Source organism: Herpailurus yagouaroundi, unplaced genomic scaffold (assembly GCF_014898765.1).
Source record: "Herpailurus yagouaroundi ecotype Mexico unplaced genomic scaffold, PumYag 197, whole genome shotgun sequence".
NCBI classification, from domain to species: domain Eukaryota; kingdom Metazoa; phylum Chordata; class Mammalia; order Carnivora; family Felidae; genus Herpailurus; species Herpailurus yagouaroundi.
Window position 1 is genome coordinate 7108604 of NW_024412428.1, and position 22378 is coordinate 7130981.

Here is a 22378-nt window from a genome sequence, read left to right on the forward strand (position 1 = left end):
CAGTAACATTTGAGAGAATTCTTGGTGAATTTGATAGGCTAGCAGTACAAAATCATCATAAATACTTCCAAATTTTATTATCATCGTGTACACACACACACACACACACACACACACACCTCTTTTTTAATCTTAGTGTTAATTTTTTTAATCAAAGTTATCCATTCATACTATTTAAAGCTTTTTATAAAAAAAAAAAAAAAAACAGTTCAAAATCCAGAAGGTATGCCCACCATGCTGTCATGCTATCTTCCCCTCACTATTCAATGTTAGAATTTCTTTCTCTCTTTATTTCAATTGAGTTTCATTTTCTGGATCTCATTTCTCTCTTTTGCTTACTGGGTTCCAGCAATTGTTTAAGGTTTGGACACAATTATTATATACACATTCTCCTAAACTTTCTTGTTTATTTTTTATATCCCATTTGGACTTTATTTTTACATACTGGATCCTTCCACTGTTTTCATATCCTGTTTTGTTTTCTAAAATAGAAATATATCACAGCAACATTTATTTTTAAAAATTCCTTTTCTCACAGAACTAAAACAATACCTTTGCCACAGATTATGTTTCATGAAACTTGGATCTCTTTTGCTTCTACTATTTAGTCATGTGTTCCTATCCCAGTACTGTACTCTTGTAATTACAGGAGCTTTATAACAAAGTTTTACACTCTGATGAAGCAGGTCTTCCGTCGTTTCCATATTTATTTCTTCTTAGGGCTATTAAATTATTTGCTTCAGGTACCACACAAAAATAAGTATTACAAACAACCGAGCTAAAAAAACCCAACACCCCATCCTCTTGTAGGCATTTTGATTTATGTATATAATTTTGTGGGATGTAGAGTTTTCTCACTACTATATGTAGAGATTTCTTTTCTTTTCTTTTTTTTTTTTAATTTTTTTTTCAACGTTTATTTATTTTTGGGACAGAGAGAGACAGAGCATGAACGGGCGAGGGGCAGAGAGAGAGGGAGACACAGAATCGGAAACAGGCTCCAGGCTCTGAGCCATCAGCCCAGGGCCCCATGCGGGGCTCGAACTCACGGACCGCGAGATCGTGACCTGGCTGAAGTCGGACGCTCAACCGACTGCGCCACCCAGGTGCCCCTCTTTTTTAAAAATTATTCTTTTTGGGGCGCCTGGGTGGCTCAGTAGGTTAAGCGTCCGACTTCGGCTCAGGTCATGATCTCGAGGTCCATGAGTTCGAGCCCCGCGTCGGGCTCTGTGCTGACGGCTCAGAGCCTGGAGCCTGTTTCAGATTCTGTGTCTCCCTCTCTCTCTGACCGTCCCCCGTTCATGCTCTGTCTCTCTCTGTCTCAAAAATAAATAAACGTAAAAACAAAAATTAAAAAAAAATATTATTTTTTTAAGTAATCTCTACACCCAACCTGGGGTTCCAAATTGCGACCCTGAGATTAAGAGTAACGTGTTCTACCAACTGAGCCAGCCAGGCGCCCCTACAGATATCTTCTCTAGTTCCATTTCTAATTGGTTAAGGCATAAAAGTTATTTATTTTTATATAATTATCTAATATTCAGCCACCTTAGACTTTTTCCTTAATGTATATTGGTATTTGACACACAGCAGTACTGTCCAACAGAAATATAATGCAAGCCAACACACAAAATATAAAATTTTCTACTAGCCATGTTTTACAAAAGTAAAAAGAAAACAGGTGAAAACTATTTTAATATTATATTTTATTTCGCCCAATACATTTAAAACATTATCATTCCAACATGGAATATACAAAATTATTAATGAGATAGCGGATATTTTTGTTTGCTTAAACCAAGTCTTTAAAATCCCTTATCTGTCTTATCCTTGCAGCACAGCTGAGCCACCCAGGCGCCCTGATTTATTATTCTTTTACATTCAACTTGCTTATATTTCAAATTATTTTAAATTGTTACTGATTCAGTTTGCAAATATTTTATTTAGCCTATTTATGTTCATATTCCTTAGTGAAATTAGCCAATGGATTTATTTATTTTGGCAATATCTTTACAAGGTTTGGGTCGTATGGGGCACCTGGCTGGCTCAGTTGGTAGAGCATGTGACTATTGATCTCAGGATTATGAGTTTAAGCCCCACACTGGACGTGGTGCCTACTTAATTGGAAAGAACAACAACAACAAAAACAAAACAAGGTTTGGGTAGTAAGTTTATCTTCGTTTCAAAGAGTGAAAACATTCTCTTTTTCTAGCCTCAAGAATAGTCCTTGAGAATTTCCTGTTTTTGGAAGTATACGTAAAATTAAGATGCAAAGCTATTTGGATTTGGCATGTATTTTAAAAGTTACATTTCAAATTCATGTTTTAGTTCTATTGATCTTCTGGGTTTTCAACCTCTTCTTGGGTCCATTTGAAAATTTACACTTTGCCCAGAAAGCATCCATTTCCTCTAGATCTTGAATTTCACTGTCATAGCATTGCAAACAACATTCCTTTAGAAATACCATCGGAATTTCCAAAAAAGGGAAATCCGCAGAAAATCTGCAGTGGAAGAAAGTACAAAAGTGTTTGTTAAAGGCTGGGGTGGACACAGGGGAATGAACACTAAAGGGCATGTGGTTTCACTTTGAGGTGATGGAAATCTCTAAAATTGTGGTGATGAAGCACGAAAACTGAATATACTAAAAACCACTGAATTGTACACCCGCAATGGGTGAATTGTGTGATATGTGAATTATAACTCAATACAGATGTTTAAATTTAGAGGGCACCTGGGTGGCTCAGTTGGTTAAGTGTCTGACTCCTGGTTTCGGCTCAGGTCACGATTTCACGGTTTGTGAGATCGAGCCCCACATTGGGCTCCTCACTGATGATGCAGAGCCTGCTTGGGATTCTCGGTCTTCTTCTCTCTCTGACCCTCCCCACCCCCCCCACCCTCTCAAAAATAAATATATATAAAAAAAAAAGATGTTTAAATTTAGGAAAACATACTTTTAAGCTCAAAACCACAATGAGATATCATCTCACACCTTTCAGGGTGATTACTATTTCACACAAAAAAGCGCGTCAGTGAGGATGCAGACAAATGGGAACCCTTTTGGTCCCAGTTTGGTTCCAGCACTTGGTAGGATTGTGCAATGGTGCATCTGCCCAAGAAAGCAGTGTGGCAGTTGCTCACAAAATTAAAAATGGTAGTGACGTATGATATAGCAACCTCGCTTCTGGGTATACATCCAAAAGAAAAGCAGGGTTTGTTTTGGAGAGGGATTTGCACACCTATGTTCACAGCAGTACCAGTCACAATAGCCAGAGACATTCATCACTATTCCTCAAGGGATGGATGTATACACAAAATGTGGTACATACATACAACGGAGTATCCTATGTCTTAGAAAGAAAATAAATTCATAGAACCTTGAGGGCACTATGCTAAGTGATAGAGGCCAGGCAAAAAAAGACAGATGTTGTAGGATTCCACCTGTATGCGGTATCTAAAACAGTCACATTTATAGAAACAGAAAGTGGAGTGGAGGTTACCAAGGGCTACGGGCGGGGGAAAACGGGAATTGTTTAGAATTTAGGCAGTTCTGCAAGATGAAAAGTTCTGGAGCTCTGTTTTGCATCAAAGTGAATTTACTTAACACTCTACTGAACACTTACAAGTGATTAAGATGGCAAATTTTATGCTGCATGTTTTATCACACATAAAAATCTATGAATCTCTTCCATATCTACTGTCACAGCACCTTTCAAATTCCTAATGGTGTCTGTTATGCTATTTACTAACAATACTTTAAAAGGTAGTAGAACGTAGAGAAAAACGAATGATCCAGAAGTGTACTGACCAATGGATTATCACATAGGGAACCCATATAACCACTACCCAAGTCAAGAAATAAAACATCACTATTGTCCCAGGAGTCCTCTACATGTCCCCTCCCAAATGCCTTTCTCTCCTCCCTAAATATAGTCACCATACTGACTTTTAACACTACAGATTAGTTATGCCTGTTTTCAAACGTTTAGAAAATGTTTATTTATTTATTATTATTCTTTTAATGTTTATTTTTGAGAGAAAGAGAGAGAGCAAGTGATCACGAGCTGGGAGGTGCAGAGACAGAGGGGGACAGAGGATCTGAAATGGCCTCTGTGCTGACAGAAGACAGTCTGATGGCAGGAGCTCAAACTCACAAACCTTGAGATCAAAACCTGAGCTGAAGTCACTCAACTGACTAAGCCACCCAGGCACCCCAGTTTATTTAAGAGAGAAAGAGAAAGGTGGGGGGTCAGAGAGAGGGAGAATTCTAAGCACAGAACCCAATGAGAGGTCTGAACCCATGAACTGGGCTGAAATCCAAAGTTGGATGTGTAACCGACTGAGCCACCCAGGTGCCTGTTTTCAAACTTTTATAAACTTTAAAAAATTTTTGTTTTAAGTTTATTTATTTTGAGAGAGAGTGTGTGCAAGTGGGGAAGGGGCAGAGGGAGAGGGAAAAAGAGAATCCTAATCAGGCTCTGCACTGTCAGTGCAGGCTGATGTGGGGCTCGAACTCACAAACTAAAAGATCATGACCTGGGTTGAAGTCCGACGCTTAACCAACTGAGCCACCCAGGTGCCCTCAAAACTTTTATAAACTTATATAAGTGGAATCATATATAAGGTACTCTTTTTTCTTTAATTTTTAATGTTGATTTATTCTTGAGAGAGTGAGAGAGAGAGACAGAGCGTGAGCGGGGGAGGGACAGAGAGAGAGAGGGAGACACAGAATCCGAAGCAGGCTCCAGGCTCCGAGCTGTCAGCACAGAGCCCGACGTGGGGCTCGAACTCACGGACCGTGAGATCATGACCTGAGCTGAAGTAAGACGCTTAACTGACTGAGCCACCCGGGCGCCCCAAAGTACTCTTTTTTTAATGTACTCCCTGAGTTCTTTCTCTTGACAGTATGATAATAAGCTCCATCCACGTTGCTGCATGAAGCAATAGTTAACGCATTTTTATTGGTCTCAAGTATTCTACTGGATGCACACATTCCATACTTATTTGTCCATTTTATTTTTTTTTCAACTTTTATTTATTTTTGGGACAGAGAGAGACAGAGCATGAATGGGGGAGGGGCAGAGGGAGAGGGAGACACAGAATCGGAAACAGGCTCCAGGCTCTGAGCCATCAGCCCAGAGCCCGACGCGGGGCTCGAACTCACGGACCGCGAGATCGTGACCTGGCTGAAGTCGGACGCTTAACTGACTGCGCCACCCAGGCGCCCCTGTCCATTTTAAAGTTTATAGGCATTAGCATTTTTTTTTCCTATTGACCTATAATAAATGATGCTTTTAGGAATAATGTACCTGCCTTTTGGCACACATTTGCTGCCAAGAAATATATGGATTTCTGTTGGGAATTCACCTAGAAGTTAAACGGTTGTGTTTGCATTTCTTTAATTTTAATAAAGCCCGTGTTCATAGCAGCAACTGTTTTCCCAATGTAGTTGTACCAATTTTAAGTCTCACTGGCAGTATATTAAAGATTCTGGTTACTACATATTCTTTGTCAGCACTTGGTATTGTCACTTTTTAAATTTTAGTCGTTTTTGTCAGCTATGTTGTAGTATACGCTTTTGTTTTAATTTTCATTCTGATTACTTATGAGGTTGAAAACCTTTTCATACTTATTGACTATTTGTATATCATCTTTTGAGGAGTGCCTGTTTGAGTCTCTTGCTAATTTTTCTATTGGGTTATCATTTTCTTATTGTTTTGAGGGGATTCTTTATATATTATTTACCTATTTTATGTGTTGTAACTATTTTATCTGATTCTTTTCACTTTAAAGATTAAATTGTTAATTTTAGTTTAGTTTTTTTTTTTTTTTTTTTACTCTTTTCTGTTAATGTCCTTATGTCCTGTTCATGAAATCTTTGCTACATCAGGATCACAAAGATATTCTACCAGGTTATTTAACAAAAAAAATTTTTTAATGTTTATTTTTGAGAGAGACAGAGTGCAGCAGGGGAGGGGCAGAGAGAGAGAGGAGGGGAAGAGAGAGAGAGGGAGACACAGAATCCGAAGCAGGCTCCAGGCTCTGAGCTGCCAGTGCAGAGCCCAATGCAGGGTTTGAATTCAAGAACTGTGAGATAGGACCTGAGCCGAAGTCAGACGCTTAACCAACTAAGCCACCCAGGCACCTCTCCACCATGTTATTATTATTTTTTTAACATTTATTTATTTTTGAGACAGAGACAGAGCATGAACAGGGGAGGGGCAGAGAGAGAGGGAGACACAGAATCTGAAACAGGCTCCAGGCTCTGAGCTGTCAGCACAGAGCCCGACGCGGGGCTCGAACTCACGGACCGTGAGATCATGACCTGAGCCGCAGTCGGACGCTTAACCGACCGAGCCACCCAGGCTCCCCCTCTACCATGCTATTTTTAAGAAGCCTTATTTTACTTTCAAATTTAAACCTATCATCTATTAAAGACATCCATCTGTATTTAATTGGACCAGCATCATTTATTGAAAAAAACTTTCTTCACTGGTCTGTAGTATATAGTCATACTCATACACAAACCCTACTTGGGTTTGATTAAAATCGCACCAAACTTATTTATCAGTTGGGGGAGGACTGACATCCTTATACTATTTCCAGTCTGTGACCTTGCTATATCTATTTATTTAGGTCTCCTTAATAATGAAATATGAATACATTGTATTATGAAGTCATGAAATAATAATAACTCATATCTTACCTTTTAAAAGTTTTATATGTAAAGGTCTTGTGTACAGTTCATTAGAATTACTTCTAGGTATGATTGTATAAATGGTATCATTTAAAAATTTTTCAGTTTTCTAATTTTTGCTGATAGAGAAATACAAATGAATTGTCTATGGTGACCCTGTATCCAGCAATAATCCAGAAGCATGTTTTCTAAGGATCTTTAGTTTTACTTCTTCCTTTCCAGTCCTTAATTCTCCTTCCTCCGTTTTTGTGTCACTTAGGACCTCTGGGACCATGTGAGCATCCATCCAAGTCGTGATTTCAGAGGGAAAATTTTTTAGCAGTTCACCAATATGCTGTTTGCTATAGGTTTTTTTTTTTTTTTTAAAGGATACCTATTATAGATAAAATATGCTCCTTTCCATTCCTAGTTGCTATGGCTTTTTAAAAATATCATGGGCATTAAATTGTATCAAATGTCCCCCAATTGTGTAAGGTCTAATTTCTACAACCAAGCCCTTATTCTTTACACTCATACTGATTGTGCTTCTTTGATTGAACCCTGAAATATAGTTTTCTTCTTCTTCCTCTTCTTTTGAGAGAGAGACAGAAAGAGAGAAGGCACGTGCACACGAGCAGTAGAGGAAGAGGGAGAGAGAGGGAATCTTAAGCAGGCTTCATCCCCAGCATGGAGCTCAGCACCAAGCCTGACCTGGGGCTTGATCTCATGACCCTGAGATCATGACCTGAGCCGAAATCAAGAGTTGGATGCTGAACTGACTGAGCCACCCAGGCACCCCGATAGTTTTCTTCTTAATCCAACCCAAAAGCCTTGGTCTTTTTATTTTCCATCAACCTTATTTCCCTTTTCTGTTTAAGAGTCTGTGGAAGAACAGACTGTATCGTTCCTCCTTCCAGTGGCCTGAGCAGTGGGAGTTGCAGACCAGTCTTCAGTGGCAGGCTGAACGTGCCAGGCTGCAGGAGGGAACCACCGGACAGGCGCAGAGGGCACCTGCACCGTCTGACTAGTCTGTGACCTTGGATTGAGTAGCAGTAAACCAGGGAGCTGGAACAGTCCATTTGCCCTGAGAGTCTTCCTTGGTCCTGGCCTTTTCAGGAGCAGCCTGCTCTTCCTTCTCAATCTCTTCAGGATGTCTCTAGAAGTAGACCTCAGGCTCTACCACCCACTAGGTCTGTTGTTGCACGGGATGGCAATGTCCGCATAGCACAGAGGAGAGTCTGTGTTACAGAGGGCAGTGGTAGGCAGGGCAACAGAAGGCGCCTGTGTGAGAGGCTGGGATTGGTAACTACCACAAATCTTGGCTCCTTCGAGGCTGGATCTGGTTAATAAGGGTTCCAGGAGTGAAGCGGCCAGGAATAGGAGCAGATCCCATGGTGGCGGCCAACTTCAGCGGAGCCTGGTGGCCAGTATTCCTGGCGGATGTGACATTGACATCAACAGTGGCTCAGGCTGCAAGCAGAAACTTCCCCCAGGTTCTCTTCGTATTTGTGATGTAGACACCATCACTCTTCCTTTTGTAGGTGTGCTAATCCATTTGGAGGTCAAGGCTGGTGCCACCTAAGCGGGTTCCTGCTGCCTTATGAAGACATCCTCCTCTTTCATCGGGGAGCGCCCAAAGATCCGGAAAGATTGTGAAAGATTCCCTTTAAGTTACCACAGGAACCCGGAACAATGTCGTATGGACCCTTATACAAGTAGCTTGGAAAGGCTGAAAGCCTTTGTCTTTTAATTGGAGCTTGAAGGTTTACATTTAATATATTTAAAGTTGTTTTCCATTTGTTCTGTTTATTCTGTGTGAATTTTTCTGTCTTTATTTCTTTTGGGTCAAATACATGATTATTCCACTTCCTCTTGTATTGTTATATATTCTTACTTTTAGTAGTATCCTAGAGGTTACAATATACATCTCTCACTAAAGTCGAAGGTAAATTACTACTGTTCTTTGAAAATGCAAGGAATTCAAGGTCCTTCACTTACATCCCCTATGATTTATGTGTTGTTTTCATGTCTTTTCATTCCACATCTATTTAAAACCTCACAGGGCACTGGTATTTTTATATGGTCCATATTCATTTGGTTTTACTCATATATTTCACCCTATCGCTCTTCATTTCTTCTACTTGAAATCCTTTAGTGCGGGTCTGCTAGGGACTAATTTTCTGACTTTTGTCTGAAAACGATTTCATCTTCATTTTTAGGGAATATTTCTGGGGCGCCTGGGTGATTCAGTCAAGTGTCCGATTTCGGCTTAGGTCATGATCTCATGGTTCATGGGCTCGAGCCCCACGTGGGGCTTTGCCCTCACAGCATGGAACCTGCTTTGGATTCTCTCTCTGCCCCTCCCCTGCTTGTGCTGTGTGTATGTCTCTCTCTCTCTCTCTCTCTCTCTCTCTCTCTCTCTCTCTCAAAACTAAACATTAAGGGGTTCCTGGGTGGCTCAGTCAGTTAAGCGTCCGACTTTGGCTCAGGTCACGATTTCGTGGTCTGTGGGTTCCAGCTTGGCGTTGGGCTCTGCACTGACAGCTCAGAGCCTGGAGCCTGCTTTGGATTTTGTGTCTCCCTCTCTGCCCCTCCCTTGCTCATGCTCTCTCTCTCTCAAAAATAAACATTAAAAAAATTAAAAATAAACATTAAACATTAAAAAAATATTTTCCTCGGGCACTGTATTGTAGATTGGTAGTTATTTTCTATAAGTGTTTTGAAGATAGTATGTGTATTTTTCTTCTTGCCATCATCAGACTTGCCAGGAGTGTATCTGTTTAAACCTTTTGATGTTCTCTATTTCATTAGTTTCAGTCTTTCCTTTATTACACACTCCCTTTTCTTCCTCTCAGTTCATTTTGTCCTTGTGTAAGTTTGTTACTATTCATTCTTTTTTAATAATGAAAGTACCTAAGGCTATGTATACATTTCTTCTTAGTATAGCAGTGTATCCTAGGCTTTAAGATGCAGTATGTACTCCTTTTCATTGACTTTTGGGTGTTATAATTTCAGTTTTATTTTCTATGGCCCTGGAAATATTTAGAAAAACATTTCTTACTTTCCAAGTAGGTGGGCTTTATGATCCTTTTTTAGCATTGATTTCTAGTTATACTGGATTATAATCAGAAAATGTAGTCAGTAAAATCCCTTTTTAAAAAATGTTTGAGAGAGTGAGTGAGCAGGGGAGAGACAGAGAGGGGGAGAGAGAGAATCTCAAGCAGGCTCTACACTGTTAGCACAGGGAGCGACACCAGGTTCGATCCCACAAACTGGGAGATCATGACCTAAGATCAAGAGTCAGACACTTAACCGACCGGGCCACACAGGCACCCCCAAATCCCTATCTTTTGAAATGCAGTGTGGTTTATATTATGGCCAAGGGTATGTTTAATTTTTGTAAATCTTTCATGGTTACATGAAAAGAATGTGTATTTTGGTAAGGGTATAAAGTTCTCTATTCGGCTAAAACATAAGTCAGTTGATTATGTATTATTAATACATTAGTGTGTCCTTGCTTTTTTGTCTATTTATGTTAAATTCCGAAAGAGGTTTATTAAACTCTACCATCATAATTGTGTGTGTGCATGTGATTCAAACCAACTTTTGTATTGCTAAGTGTTTCTGCATTTTGGCATTCAATAGTATTATTTGATGCATAAAAGTTTATTATTATTATTTTGTATTTGCCTTTTATCTGTGCATAACATTCCCCTTTTTCACACTTAGTATTTGGGCCTTAATTTTCTTTTCCCGAAATCAGTACTCTCATTCTTGCTTTTTGTTTTCACTTAGGCAAACATCAAAAATCCTAAATAAACTGTAGTACCTAGACCCTTGCTCTACACTAGGTTATGTGAAGGGTTTGAACACACTTGTGCAAAAGACAAAGTTTCTTGCTTCCAGGAGCTTCCTTTTAAATTTACTAATGGCATATCCCATTAAGAATCTTGTTTTAATATATATACTTTTAGCAAGTCTCCTGATATAAAGCCTTACATCAGAGTATAAACTAGAACATCTGCACTGAAACAAATATCTAACCTTTGAAATAGTAAAACAAATTAACATAGAGCTGTCAGATTTAAAATTATAATAACGGGCATGTCACACATAGAAATATCCAAGTGACTTTCTGGAGTGGGGGTGCCGAATCAACAGGAAGTGGTGGCAGAGGGCTTTGCTAAATTGCAGCCACTTCTGTAAGGCTGGTGGTAGCTGTGGGGGATGATAAAAATGACATACTTCCACAATCATGGTTATTTCCAAGGTACACTAATGTTAACGTGTTATAAGGAGGAGAGTATATAAGAATATTAGAAGGAATATAAGGAGAGTCTTCAAGTCCTTTGAAAACTTGTCAAGAATGGTGGCAAACTGCTTTTTCCTACTACCAAGACTTAACACCTGCACACTATACACAAATGTACGAGTATGATGACATTGATGAAGGCTACCCTGTCACAGATACACTAAAAAATCTTCCAACATATCAGTGATTTGTAACTGCCACAAATCGGAAGACTTTTGTTGTTAGTCCACCAAAAAGTTGTCCAAACAAGGTTAACAATAGAAAGTTGCTAACAACCTACCATAGAATTACAGAGCAGAACTTAAGAGTGTAAGACGACATTCGATTTTACAAATGTAGAAGAAATATATATGAAGGCAGTAAAATTCATTTCTGGGACTCAAAAATAGCCCTAACTTATCCACACGTAGTTTCCAGGCTGGTTGTCTTGGAGAATGTTTTAAACTGAGGCTGCGACCACTGACACAATCCCTACTTAGAAAATGTTAAGTTTTCCCAATTACTGGTACTTAACACAAATTAACATCAACTTTAGCTCTTAGCAAACTGTTGCTGGGGAAACATTGCTCGAGGCCACCCAGACAAAATATAATTCTCCCATTCTATCCCAAAGTAAATATGATTTATGGATTATTTGCAGTTGTGGAGGTAATCTTCATAGCATGAAAATTACTTAGAGTTGTCTGAAGGTTTATTTTTAGTAAAGGATACTCAAGAATGAACCCTTCCTATAGAGAGAGCCCTCCTCTAGAAGTAGGAAGTCGCCTACAAAATGTTTTTGAAGAGATCTGAGAGAAAAATAAGACCCTAGAATAATTTTAAAAAAGCAAACACATTAGCCTATAAAATCAAACAAACACTTTCCTTGTGGAATACTTATTATAGTTACATGGGAACATTTTACACTTACCCTTTAATGATGTTCCATTGTTCTTAGGAAATTATTTTCAGCGTCAGCTTTTAAGCCACACAAGAACATTGGTTTTACTTATATTCACATCATTATTTTGAATCACAAATGAGATGGTCCTGTTCAGTAATTTTTGCCATTTATGACTGGCTGTGATAAATTGAACCCAGTCTTCTCTTAAAAAATGAAGATTTGCTACCATGATATTCTAGAAATGTGATTAGGGTGCGTAAGTACATCTCAAAAATGTGGTATAAGTTTAGAATAAGTCTTGTTTTCACCAAGGTGACTACCTGGAAACCAATGCTCATTTAGATTACCAGGTGAAGAAGAAAAACATTATTTCATCACTCCTCACAGTTCTTCCATCCACAAATGGGAATGTTGCTGCATTTGTAAACACAACCATGAAAACACACGTAAATAATCTTGGAAGTTACTCTCCCTATCAGTATGCAATTATGGGTTTCAAAACCCCAGACTTGCTCAAGGGCTACCTTAACAGAGTATCCAAACGAATGAAACATGAACTTGAGGCATTTTAGTGAAGGATAAGGAGGGAATATATTTAATCCCAAGGTGGGCTAAAGGCAACAGTAAGAAGATCCAGAATGAGAGGACAAAACTCTACTGGGCTGATCATAGTTTAGGAGAAAAATCCTAGAACATGGCATTTTAAAGACCCTAAGCTAATTTTGGGCAAGTCACAGAACATTCGAGATCTTTTCAAAGTCTCAGGTTCCCAATATTAAAATAATATCCTCATTTTCACTCTTTCACAGGAGAGTCGGGAAGAGAAATGGAAACCATGCCTGGCTGCTTCTGTAAGCAGTGAAACACTGTGGAATTTGAGACATCATTACAGTAATTGCCAGCCAGTGTCATCATCACATAAGTAGAGGGATGTATGAGAGGTGCTAAAAGAAGGAACATCAAAGGTGATAAGATATAAAGTTATTAGAAGTAGAATGCCTTCTACACAGAAAGGTGGTTAAAATTATTTTGTAAATGAAAACTTTGTTTACTCAGTGGCAGAGAGATCATTCAATCCTCAGGACAGCTCCATGAAGTAGGTATTATTTCCATTTTAAAAATTAAGAAACTGAAGCTAAGAGGTTAAGAGCCTTGCTAAGAGCCACATGGGTAGAACGTAGTAACAACCAGGTTCCAAACCAGTTATTTAAATTCCAAATCCAGTGTACTTTTGTGTCTCATTACCGTGGCGTTTTGTGTTCACAACACAAGCTTGAGCCTCAGAGGATCTCCCGTGCACTGTATTAAATTTTAATAAGTTGATCACTTGAAATGCATTTCACGGTATTTCTGCAAGACCTACCGTGCGGGCACCGCTGAATGGCGGAGGCAGAGGCAACGCTAAAAAGGAGGAAGGACAAAATGAGAGGAAAGGGTGACTGGGAGCCGGGCCAGGAGCGCAGCAAAATTGTTACTGTTGTCGAATATTACAGAGTATCCAGTAAATTTGCTAATGAAGATCAGCAGTGGCCCCCGGTAAAAAAAAGACTTTAACATAGCAAGGGTAACGTCCCTCATTCTCGATTATTCTCAATTAAGGATGAATGGAGACGAAGGGACTGGTGGTGGAAAGGGTGGTCCAAGTAAATTGCCCCTGAAGAGAAGTTAGGACAAAAGAAGGTGACGGTTGTCTTTCTTTAAAGTCAAATTTAAAAAAAACAAAAAACAAAAAACAAAAAACAACAACAACAAAAAAAATAAAGTCAAATTTTAATTACAGAAGCCGGCATCCATTCCTCTTGTAAAATCTGGCCCATTACATATGAAGCTAAAGTCCCCTTTCATTACTGCTCCTAATCCCCATCCTGTTAGCAATGTAATGTGTATCCTTCCAGTCCTTTCTGTGCACATTTATATATGTCGTGGTAGGAAATGTATTTTATTTTACATAAAAGGTGTTATATTCCGTATTTATCTGCACTGTGACTTTTTCATTCAACAACGGCTCCTGGAGAATAATGGCACTTAAAGATCCCATCTCTGTATTTACGAACATTTAGGTAATTTCCAATTTCACTATTAACAACAATGCCTCAAACGAACATTGTGACGTATGCCTCCTTGAGCACAAAAGGGTCTTTCTAGGGGAGATACCAAGAGTGGCATTGTTGGGTCTTGGGTATGGATATTTGAAAATTTTGCCAAATTGCCCTCCGACGTGGCTGTTATTAGTTATAACGCCCTCTTAGCAGCAGTGTTTCCTTTCGGGGATTTTAAAGAACAAAAATGCTTTTGGTTCTGATTACAAAAGGTTCACAACAGAAAGGAATGGATGCCTTAAGCATCATTTCGGTGTGAAACTTTACATAATCGCATACTAGGAGGAGAGTCCGAGGAGATGCTGGATGGAGAACGCTAGACCCCTGAGGAAATATTAGGGGAGTTCAGGGCAGGAATGAAAGCATCTGTCCTAGATGGGAGAAGGGGCTCCTGTTCTAAGGACGCAGGCAGTGCTTTGTTTTCATGGCTGCATGAAGTAGAAAGCAAGGTAGAAGGTTGGCATGGGGACTGCAGAATGCAGACACATGTGAAAAGAGCAAGTTTTACGGGGGAAATGAGAAGGCAGGTGCCTGGGACAGTGTTTCTCAAAGTGTGTTTGAGGAACACTGACTCTGCAAGAGGAGTAGACAAAAAAGTGTTCTGAAAAAAGTGGTTAAGAAATAATTCGGTAAATTCTGCTAATTAAGTCCTGCTTTTAGAGAATTACAACATGTCAACATACTCAAGGCTGAAACAAAGAACAAAGTTGTTCAACTCGGCATTTCCCATGGGAACCGTCTCAACACTAGACCCTTTCCTCTGTGTAAAGCCAGTTAACATACTGCTGAACCAATGTGCCGTGAAATACACTTTGGGAAACACTGGACGAGTGAAAATTTGAAGAAATGGACAACAAGTGAGTGTCCGGCTTGCCTTCACAAATTTATTTGAAAACAAAATGAAACTAAAAATACACAGAACTGAATAAACATCCATGTACTCACCCTCAGAATTAAAAGGCGAAGAGAAAATTATAATAAATGTTAATGCTTATTTTTCTATTATGGACATATGATCATGATACAAATTTGGGAACTAGAGGAAACAGAGGTGGTCATTCTACCACCTTAGGTAAAACCACTGTTAATGTTTTGAGGCAGTTCTTTGAATCTTTATTTCTATTAGTTTTTTTATTGTTTATATCATTATAATACAACACATGCAATCTCCTTTCACGTTAAATATTTACATTGTACTGTAAGCACCGTTGTACCTTTCCCTGGCTGTCTTTTTAATGGCTGCATAATATTCCAAGTGAAGAGTCCACTATTTATTCTCCTTGGTTTTAGAATTTACATTGCTAGCAGCTCTTTCTTTCTTAGCTTTGTATGTAATATTGCAATGATTACGTTACAGCATAAAACTCCTTACTTACATTTATTTTCTTAGGACTTATTTGCCAAGTGGAATAACAGTTACAAGGTAGTGTACATTTTGAAGGGTTTTGAAAAAATACTGCCTATTTGCTTTGAGCAGGCACGCAGAGAGGTTGTATTGTCGATGTATCAAAGTGCCTGTTTGCTGTTTCCCTCCAAATTTAATGCAGGTTTCAGTTTGTTAGCACTGGTCCATTTTTTTACAAATCCCAATTTGCTATTTACCGCATTACCTATCCCCACTGTTTTTGCAACACATTGCTGATCTGCTAAATATGCTAGGCAGTAGATAACCTTTTTTGAAGAAACGTTCAGGACAGAGTCCAAAGGAAGATGGTAAAGACCATGTACGAATTTACCAATACTCTTCGGATATTGTTTAAAGCACTCCAATGGCAGCTTTAGCAACATTTCAATTATGACTAATCAAAGATACTCAAGTCACCTAACTAAAGTATCTTAGTCTACTTTTCTCCATCTTGTTCGCAATGATTTAATAGGAAACTCTGTCAAATGTGGTAGTGAGGGATGATTTATCGTTGGCATTTCCCCTCGGGATTCTCAGTAACTCTTGAGGACACAGGCTGTATTTTACATATTTTTGTTTATCATAGCCTAGCACAGAACTTGATACATAGATTCTCAATAAAGGTTTATTACAGTGATATGCTTAATTTGGCATGGATTTAATGAACCTAGGTTGTCTCACCAGACACAGCTATGCTTTCCAAGCAATCAGTAAATATATATGCTCATTTAGGAATGGCAAATGTGTGATGGAAAGAGCACATGTTTTGTAATTAGAAGTCTTGAATTAAAAAAATAAAAACATTTTTTTAAGTAGTCTTCAAGCCTAGCGTGAACCCCAACGCCAGGCTTAACCTCATGACCTGATCAAGACCTGAGCTAAGATTAAGAGTTGGACCTAGAAGTCCTGAATTGAAATCGTAGCTTTGAGATTTACAAGCTGGTAACTTTGTGTAAATCCACACCTTACTCAGTTTGTTCATCCACAAAATGGTGATAACCCATCTTTACTTTTCTCATAGGGTTCTTATGAGAATCAAAATGTTTTTCTCTAAAGGGAAATCTGACCATGTCATTACGTGACTTTTTAAAACCCTGTCACAGCTTTCTCTTGCCCTCAAGAAAAAGTGAAATCCTTTAACATGTCACACGGAGACTTGTGCGGTATGGTTCCTGTTCAATTCTCCACTGTCCTAACAATGAAAGCTCTCTTTCACAAGGCCTTTTGCACAAGCTGCCTGCTTTGCCTGTGAAGCTCTTTCCCGCACCCTTCTACGTCGATTACTACTGGTCGCAATATTGCTAACAGCAATAGCTAAAATCTAATGAATTCTTAGTAAGCGTGGGACACTTTACATACGGTAGCTTATACTTTATGAAGTAGATACTATTATCATCATTTTGCTAATAAGGCACAGAGAAATGAAGTCACTTACCCAGAGTAACACAGCTCTTAAACCTCAGCACTGGCTTACAAACTCACTCTGTCCGCATTCAAAGCAGATGTTCTCAACGCCTGCTATTAGAATTATCAACTTTCTCCAGAAAGTCTAACATCTTTAACATCCTCTTATAGCCAATGTGGTAAGATTAACACTAAAGACACAGGTTTATAATCGCCTGGGTACTTTACGCTTCCCCAACCAGAGGGAAAAGAATCCATTCGAACTCAGACAAGACTGCATCTCATTTAGTTTTGTTTCTCCAGCTCTTGGCAGTTCCTGCTACGCATAATGGGCATCAATAAATATTTGCTGAATAAATAGACGAAAGTGTTTTTAAACAGAAGTCGCAACACAATGTTGTTTTTGAATTTAGTTAAGCAACATCACCAGGCTTACCAGTTTGTGATGTATGGAATCCACTTTTTCCCCTGTTTGCAGTGTGGTACACTTGCTTATATCCGTTCTTCTGCGATTTCTTCTATTTGCCACAATTCCTTTAATACTGCCAGCAAATATTCCCCCTGCACAACTGCGATATTGCCTTTTGGCACAATCTTTTAGACAGGAGGAAAAACTAAAATGTTAAAATTACTTTTCCCTTCGTAGCAATGCTTTAAAATTCCTGAAAACTTTTTTTTTTTTTTTTAAACACAGAGCAAAACATCAGAGATCGCGGAGAGAAACACTATCTTTTAAAAATGAATTTCAAATCAAGACTGGGCTGATGGGAGAAAAGCAATCTAGCACATTTATAAATGAAACCTGGCGCTGCCTAGGCAGTGTTGTCCCCAGGTGGCATCTTATTTTTCATAATATTTTACTGAAGCCTTTCAGTAATATAAATAGAGAAAACAGGTGCTGCACTGAGCAGGGGGTTTGTCCAAATCCACCATTTTTGGCTCAGTTTTCTGATAGAAGGCCCAGCAGTTAAGGTATTCAGTCCTGCAGCTCTCATCGCCTTCAAGGAGAAGGAAACAGAGGAAGGTGGTGAAAAAAGAGGAGAGGAGGGAGAGGAAGTGTGGCAAACAGACGAAACTATCCTTCAAACAGAGCAAGGGCTTTGCCTCCGTCTCCAGGTGCGGACCCTCAAATTGACCGTTTACAGGCTGCTAATTTTGTCTTTTCGATTAAAAAAACGACGCCTGGTTTTGGAAGTTAGAGGATATACAAAGTAGGAAGGTATTCGTCTCGTGAGAACTTCACCACCCGGATCGGCCTCAGGGAAGGCCACCGCGAACCGCGCGTCCTAACCGCCGGCTGGCTCGCGGATGCCCCGGGGGCCGGACGCCTGGCGGGGCTTCCCCTCGCGCTCCCGCTACCCACAAACCTTCGCGCCTCGGCGCGCATGCGCAGCGGCGACGGCCCTCTCAGGAAGAGGAAAATGGAATAAACAACTCGGAGGAACCAGAGCGCGAGAGAGCGAGTGGAGGCAGAATTTAAAAATAAACTGGCCCCTCCACCCTCCCAGCCCGTTCGCCGCCGCCGCTCCCCCTTCCCAAGCCCGCTCCCTCGAAGGCCCCGTCTGGGCCCGCGCGCCCACCCCGTCGTCCCGCGCGGCCCCTTTAAGAAAAGAGAACGAGAGAGTGAGTGAGAGAGAATCCCAACTCTCCCCCTCCCTTCCCCTCCTTCCTACCCCCTCCTCCCTCCCCTCTCCCCTCCCCCCCTCTCCCCGGGCGGCTCCGGCTCCCGCAGCGGGACAGACCCACCCGCCCAGGCTTTTATCCGGCACCGGCAGCGTCTTCCTTCCCTTCCCGGTCTATGGTGGCGGCGGCGGCGGCGGCGGCGGCTCCTCGGGCGGCAGCGGAAGACGAGGCTGCGGCGTTGCCATGAACAGTGGCGGCGGCCTCCCGCCCCCCTCGGCCGCCGCCTCCCCTTCCTCCTCCTCGCTGGCGGCGGCAGTGGCGGTGGTGGCCCCGCCGGGGGTCGGGGGTGTCCCCGGCGGGGCGGCGGCGGGAGTCAAGCTGAAGTACTGCCGCTACTACGCTAAGGATAAGACTTGCTTCTACGGGGAGGAGTGTCAGTTCCTGCATGAGGACCCAGCCGCCGGAGCTGCCCCGGGCCTCGGCCTCCATAGCAACAGCGTCCCCCTGGCTCTGGCGGGCGCGCCGGTGGCCGCCTTTCCGCCCGGAGCAGTCCCGGGCGGGGGAGCCGGGCCGCCCCCGGGGCCCAAGAAGCCGGACCTGGGAGGCCCGGGGGCCGGAGCCGCAGCCGGCGGAGGAGGCAGCAGCGGCGGCGTCCTCGATGGACCGCGGCTGGCAAGTGAGTGTGGTCCGGGCTGGGAGGGCGGCCCGGGCCTCGGCGCGGCGGCGGAGGCAAGGCCTGGGGCCGGAGGGGGCCCGGATGAGGCCTTGCGACGAGCTTTGCCCGCGGGTCCCCCCCGGGCGCCCCCCCCCCCCCCCCCCCCCCCACCCCCCTTCACCTTCCCTAGTTGGTCTGAAAGGCCTAGGCCGGGCCTGAGCCCTCCTTCCTTCTTCCTGCTTCCCTTCCCCACCGCCTTCGGCGAGCCGGGGAGTGAGGGGAGGCTGGGTTCCCCGGAACGTGGGTGGGTTGACGGGGGTGCTGCGAGTGGGGGCTGGGAGGAAGGGGGATGGGCTGTGGCGTGCGGTGTGTGAGAAAGGGGGTGTCGTTTCCGGGGGGTGTGGAAAGGGGCTGGGTTTGCAGGCACATGTGTTTTGCGTGCCCGTGTGGAGCGGTGTCTGCCGAGTGTTGAGGTTCCCTAGTGGGTGTGAGTGTGGGCAGGGGGCGGGAGGTGATGGGCGGGCTTAAGGCTTCCTGGAGTAAGGCCGAAAGAACGGAAAAAGTTTGTGTAAGGCTGACGGGAGAAAGATTTTTCAAGCAGGAAATGCTTTCTAAGGATTAGGAGTGAAGGGACAGCAACTTGTGTACTGTGCTTAGGTTTAGTCGAGAGCTGAGAGGAGGAATTTCCCAAGACTTGCATTTCGACGTAGTTCTGCTGAAGCCAAGATAAGTTTGCCGGGCGAGAGTAGGGTAGGGATCCTGTCTTCTACAACTTTGCATCAAGCGAACTCTTAGCAGGGAGCCTGGAAAGCGGGTCCGGTGCGGCGTTCACGTGCGTGCACCTGAGCACTTGGCTTCGAGTATGTTGTCAGGGCTGTTGGTATTTTTTCCTTTTTTTCACTTGTCATTATCTACGGCCTTGCAACTTTTTAGTTGTTAGTGGAGTTGGATGTGTGAATGCAGTCTATTTTACAGAATGTTGCTCTTAAGCAAGTGGGGGAGAGCAGGTGTCAGATTTTTCTGTTTCTGAGTATACTATTTCTAAACCAAAGGAAGGGGGAGTCCCGTTTCTTGGGAATTCTAAACAGTTTGCAGATCTGAAGATACTTTGATAGGCATTTTAACTTGGTCATCAGTACATTTTTGTCTTTTTTTTTTTTTAACTGTAAATGAGTTTGGCTTGATGTTTCGCCAGCTGTTTGTACTGTGAGGATTATTGTTTTCCCAGAGATTAGCTTTTTTAAAAGAAAGCTTGCTGTGATGGACTTGGCTGTAATGCAGATGTGTTTGTCCGCATTGATACGCTGAGAAGATTAATTTGTCACTTAGAAGTGTTTTGTAAACATTGGTTACTTTATTGGAGGAAATTTATCACTTTGGAGCAGCAACTTTGCATTTTCAAGGTGAACTTTTGCTGGTTGTGTGAGTTGTGGCTCAAAGTAATTTGATCAGTCTTTGGTAGGGGGAAACTGAATGGTAGCTTTGTTACATACAGAAAGGCATTTTCAAAAAAGCTGGTATTCGATTAAATATGTTATCTTTCTAGGATTTTCTAATAGGCAGAAGTAGTAGATCTGGAACATGAAAGATAGGACAGGATATTGTGAGTAGGTGAAGATGGGAGGTGGGGGAAGATACTGACAATGGCTCAAAGGTGAGGCTCATTCCATACCTCATAAAAGGAAAGTAATTGTCTGGGATATAGGGTCTTGCGAGAACAGGTAGCTATTGCTAAGAAGGCATTTTACAATTTAGTATTTAGTCCTTTAACAGTTATTTGATTAAATAGCTGAGTTATGTATTTAGGTTCTATAGGGCTTGCTTTAACTTGCCCGGTGAAGCCTGAGGCTCCTCTTTTCCGTTGTAGTCTTCTGGGTAACTGAGTCGTACTGGGTTGTGACTCCTTTTGGATGAGAGCAGATTGCTTCATACCGGTGACTGGCAAGTAAAGTTGCTCAGGAATCAGGGAAGAGGACTGTGTTGGTGGTTTAATGGCTGCTTTGAATTTTCACCCTTAAATGTTTGGTTTTTAGTCTGCTTTCTACCTTTTCCTATATTCTTTGACGTATTTTTGGAAACAGGCTTGGTTTGTTAAGTGCACGAGGCAGTTAAACTAGACAGCATATTCTAAGAGGTATTGTTATCAGAAGTTTAAATTTTCTTGCGGACTTGATCATCTAGCATCACAATTTTATTTTGTTTTCATTTTTTCCTTTTCTTTAAACGTAAGATTGTACAGCGTTTCCCTTAGCTGAAAGGTCATACACTGCTCTGATAGGGTAGATCTGCCTGCAGAAATACTTTGGGCTTTATGGAATCGTGTGTGTGTGTGTGTGTGTGTGTGTGTGTGTGTGAGAAAAAAGTTTTTATTGAGGTATACATACCCAGGGAAAAGTGTACAAATCACAAGTTTTGGAATTTTTATAAGTTGAAAACAGTGGCTTATCATCAGAACTCAGATCAAGAAATAGTACATAATCGGTACCCCCAGAAGTCCTGCTTTTGTCCCATCCCAGATGGTTTGCCCCAGTTCCCAAATATAACTTACGGTTTCTAACACTACATTCTGACACTGTAGATTCATTTTTCACTTTTTTGTACTTTTTTGAACTTTATAGGAATGGACTCATAGCATGCACTCTTTTGTGGGCTTGTGAGATATAGTATAAGATAATATTCAGCCTTGATAAATTTTAGGAGGAATATTCAAAGAGGACGGAGTTAACACAAGTTGAGGTAAGATTCAGTGAATGAGTAAACCTCTTCTTTCCATACAAGTGCATTGCCACAATAAAGCAAAATGTCTTCATATTTTTGCCCTTTTATAGGATTTTTCAGTTTTTAAATTAGCGTTCTATTTAGAGATAATGTAGAGTCAAATGCAGTTGTAAAAAATAATACACAGAGAGCTCATTTCATCACTCATTTTCCTCCAGTGGTAACATGTTTCATACCTGGAGTATAGTATCACAGCCAGCATTGATTGATACATTCTGCTTATCGTATTCCTGTTTCTCTAATCTTATTTGCACTTGTGTGTGCGCATGCACGTGTATTTCTGTGGGAATTTCTCACATGTATGTTGGTGTGCCTGCCAACACAGTCAAGACACAGAATGGTTTTGTCACCCTTAAGTTGCCCTTTTGTAAGCCTCCCTCCCTCCCTCCCCAAACCTGGCAACTACCAATTTGCTCTCATTTCTATAATTCTGTCGTTTCAAGAATGGTTTTAAATGGAATTATATAGCATGAAGTCTTTTGGGATTCGTTTCCTACCCCCCCCCCCCCCCAGCACAGTTCCCTCAAGGTTCAGCCGAGTTGTGTG

At 41.5% G+C, this 22378-nt stretch overlaps 1 protein-coding gene and 2 long non-coding RNA genes across 7 annotated transcripts in view; 2 read left to right on the forward strand and 1 right to left on the reverse strand.

Annotated features, from left to right (window-relative positions):
• The window catches only part of LOC121012782 (uncharacterized), a 41452-nt gene extending 28704 nt beyond the window's left edge, over positions 1–12748 (forward strand). The window contains exon 4 of the long non-coding RNA XR_005782295.1: positions 12678–12748. This is a non-coding gene — a long non-coding RNA (uncharacterized LOC121012782). The remainder of the gene's footprint in view (positions 1–12677) is intronic.
• On the reverse strand, positions 1923–18090 carry LOC121012783 (uncharacterized). The gene is made up of 2 exons (XR_005782296.1): positions 17213–18090; positions 1923–2501 (listed from the first exon to the last, which is right to left on the reverse strand). It is a non-coding gene; the product is annotated as an uncharacterized LOC121012783 (long non-coding RNA).
• Positions 18091–18290: 200 nt separating this feature from the next.
• PAN3 (poly(A) specific ribonuclease subunit PAN3) overlaps positions 18291–22378 on the forward strand; it is a 135327-nt gene continuing 131239 nt past the window's right edge. For all 5 annotated transcript variants that reach the window (XM_040448109.1, XM_040448110.1, XM_040448111.1 and 2 more), the window contains exon 1: positions 18291–19075. In XM_040448109.1, coding sequence (XP_040304043.1) covers positions 18643–19075 — 433 coding nt within the window. In that variant the 5' untranslated portion in view covers positions 18291–18642. The remainder of the gene's footprint in view (positions 19076–22378) is intronic.